The sequence below is a fragment of the Ostrea edulis genome, chromosome 8, assembly GCF_947568905.1.
Source record: "Ostrea edulis chromosome 8, xbOstEdul1.1, whole genome shotgun sequence".
NCBI lineage: Eukaryota > Metazoa > Mollusca > Bivalvia > Ostreida > Ostreidae > Ostrea > Ostrea edulis.
The window spans coordinates 35,562,033-35,564,532 of record NC_079171.1 but is presented as its reverse complement, the minus strand read 5'-3'; the positions used below and the strand labels follow the sequence as shown (position 1 = coordinate 35,564,532).

The following is a 2,500-nucleotide window of genomic DNA, read 5'->3' as shown; positions in this document are numbered from 1 at the left end:
TCTATGATCATTATCAGTATTTCAATGGTAATTATCGTCTTTGTGCATTGCTATTAATCAAAAGGTCAAAGCTTTCAGAAAAAAAATGAACCCGTGTAAGACAAATTACATAGTGTGTGTGGAAAGATTTTGATAACGTAAACAACTCATTAACGATGCAACAAATTAAATGACAAAAGATATTACGTTTTCCCCCGCTGAAACAGACATAATTGATAGTTATCACTATGATTGTGTATTTCAAGAGACGAGCATTATTTTCATTCTGAGTTCATGTGTGATCACGTGTCTTTTTAGCATGGCCTTGTAACGCCACCCTTGCTTCTAACTACGCCCCTCACGCTATAGCCTCTCTCAAGTACCCGTATATGGCCATGTTGGATCTCAACTGTCACGTGACCATTCAGGCACCAGACGACAATAAAATAACCTTGACCTTCCCAACTGTCTATTTCAAATCGAGCGTTTGCTACCAGTCTGGGAGTGGGATAACAGTGTATGATGGTTTGGACGAGAAAGCCCCGGTGATTTCTAGAGTTTGCGCCGCCACGACGAACGCCTACACGGTGAATTCTTCATCCAGTATTCTCCATATTAGATTTCAAGCAAAACAGACGGCTATGGCATTTCAAGGAGTATATGAATTCAGTAAGTTTATTTTACCCGAGTACAAGCGAGAACATGTTTCTAAGGGTGTTACGAAATTGAACGATGGAGGTTTTATTTTTCTAATCATACTGGTGTGTCCTTAGGAATTTTCGTATGTCGTAACACAATATATTATAAATAATTCGAAAACGATGATGATGATCTGTATAGCGGGACACCAGTCTATCATTCGATGATCAAAGTTTACTTCTTTAGATGAACCAGAAAAACCTAGAAACCCGTGTGAAAACAACAACTGCAGAAACGGAGGAACTTGTCAACCATTGGGCCTCGATTACAACTGCGCATGCGTCCCCGGATTCACAGGGGTATTCTGTGAAACGAATGTGGACGATTGCGCAAGCAGTCCATGTTACTTTGGAGGGACATGTGTCGACGGTGTGAATGATTATTCCTGTATCTGTGTGAAGAATTTTACCGGAAGTCGTTGTGAGAGATATTTGGGGATGTGCGCGAACAACCCATGTATACATGGTATCTGCTACACGACCGGAAGACAAAGCTACGCATGTCATTGCGATCCGAATTTCATAGGGAAGAATTGTGATGTCCGATTCCATCCATGCTTAAGGGCGCCATGCAAACATGGATCTTGTGTTGATTCCGGTAATGACTATCGCTGTGTCTGCGCTGCAGGCTTTACCGGGAAAGACTGTGACGTTCAAGACGATAATCCGTGTACACCAAATCCATGTGTTCGTGGAGATTGTATGATATATGCGCCTAACCATACCTATGCCTGCATCTGCGAATCGGGTTTCACCGGAAAATTATGCAATTACGTCATCAATCATTGCGAAGGCGTAGATTGTGGCTACGGTCATTGCGTGTCTGATCAAACTGGATACAGGTGTCTTTGTGATAATCTGTACGACGGTGTCGATTGTAGAAGGCCTCGCCTCTGCCAAAGCGTGGATTGCGGAAACGGGACTTGCGTCATGAACCATACGTCACCACCTGGTGTTCACTGCATGTGCGACCAAGGATACGATGGAGAGCGGTGTAATCACAAAGCAAATTCCTGCAAGAATTCACCTTGTGTTCACGGCAGCTGTCAAGATGGCGGATATATCTGCGTCTGCGATAAAGGATATGCAGGTAAGGATATATACAAGTAGTGCATGATAAACTGGGCTGAATGAGAAACAGAACTAATTCTATGAAACAATGCGCCGTTCAAAATCATCTCTTTAAAATTTTCAGCATCAATAAAATGATTAATGATTATTGCTAATGTTGAAAACCTGTGTTTGCTGTCCAGGTCCTCTACAGGATGACGTCAGTATTTTCTGTTCCTCTGTATGATGACGTCAGTGTTTTCTGTTCAGGTCATATGCTTGATGACGTCAGTGTTTTCTGTTTAGGTCATCTGTATGATGATGTCAGTGTTTTCTGTTCCTCTGTATGATGACGTCAGTGTTTTCTGTTCAGATCCTCTGCATGATGAGGTCAGTGTATTCTGTTCCTCTGTGTATGATGACGTCAGTGTTTTTATTCAGTTCCTCTGTGTAATGACGTCTTTATTTCCCCCCTGTTCAGGTCCACTCTGTGATGAGGAAATAAACCCGTGTCGTGACGCGGACTGTGGGTACGGAATGTGTGAAGCCACTGCTAACTTCACCTACCGCTGCATCTGCGCCCGTGGCTTCTCAGGGCCACAATGTAAACAAACTGCAACAACCAAAGGTATGACAACGATACTGGGGTTACACATCAGACAATATTTAGAATGCATTTATAGGTAAATCAATATTTTCAATATAAAATTGTTTACAGTTTCGGTTACACCAAATCCTTGCCAGAACCACCCGTGCCAAAATGGTGGAGTGTG

At 42.5% G+C, this 2,500-nt stretch overlaps 1 protein-coding gene across 4 annotated transcripts in view; it reads left to right on the top strand.

The window, feature by feature from the left end:
* The window catches only part of LOC125661548 (fibropellin-1-like), an 8,861-nt gene that overhangs the window by 2,108 nt on the left and 4,253 nt on the right, over positions 1-2,500 (top strand). For all 4 annotated transcript variants that reach the window (XR_008797548.1, XM_056145948.1, XM_056145949.1 and 1 more), the window contains exons 3-7: positions 1-27; positions 298-648; positions 865-1,767; positions 2,209-2,355; positions 2,446-2,500. The exon at positions 1-27 is cut by the window's left edge and continues 231 nt beyond it; the exon at positions 2,446-2,500 is cut by the window's right edge and continues 150 nt beyond it. Coding sequence is in view for 3 of the 4 variants with exons in the window: in XM_056145948.1 (XP_056001923.1) it covers positions 1-27; positions 298-648; positions 865-1,767; positions 2,209-2,355; positions 2,446-2,500 (1,483 nt within the window). In the remaining variant the exon portion in view is untranslated. The remainder of the gene's footprint in view (positions 28-297; positions 649-864; positions 1,768-2,208; positions 2,356-2,445) is intronic.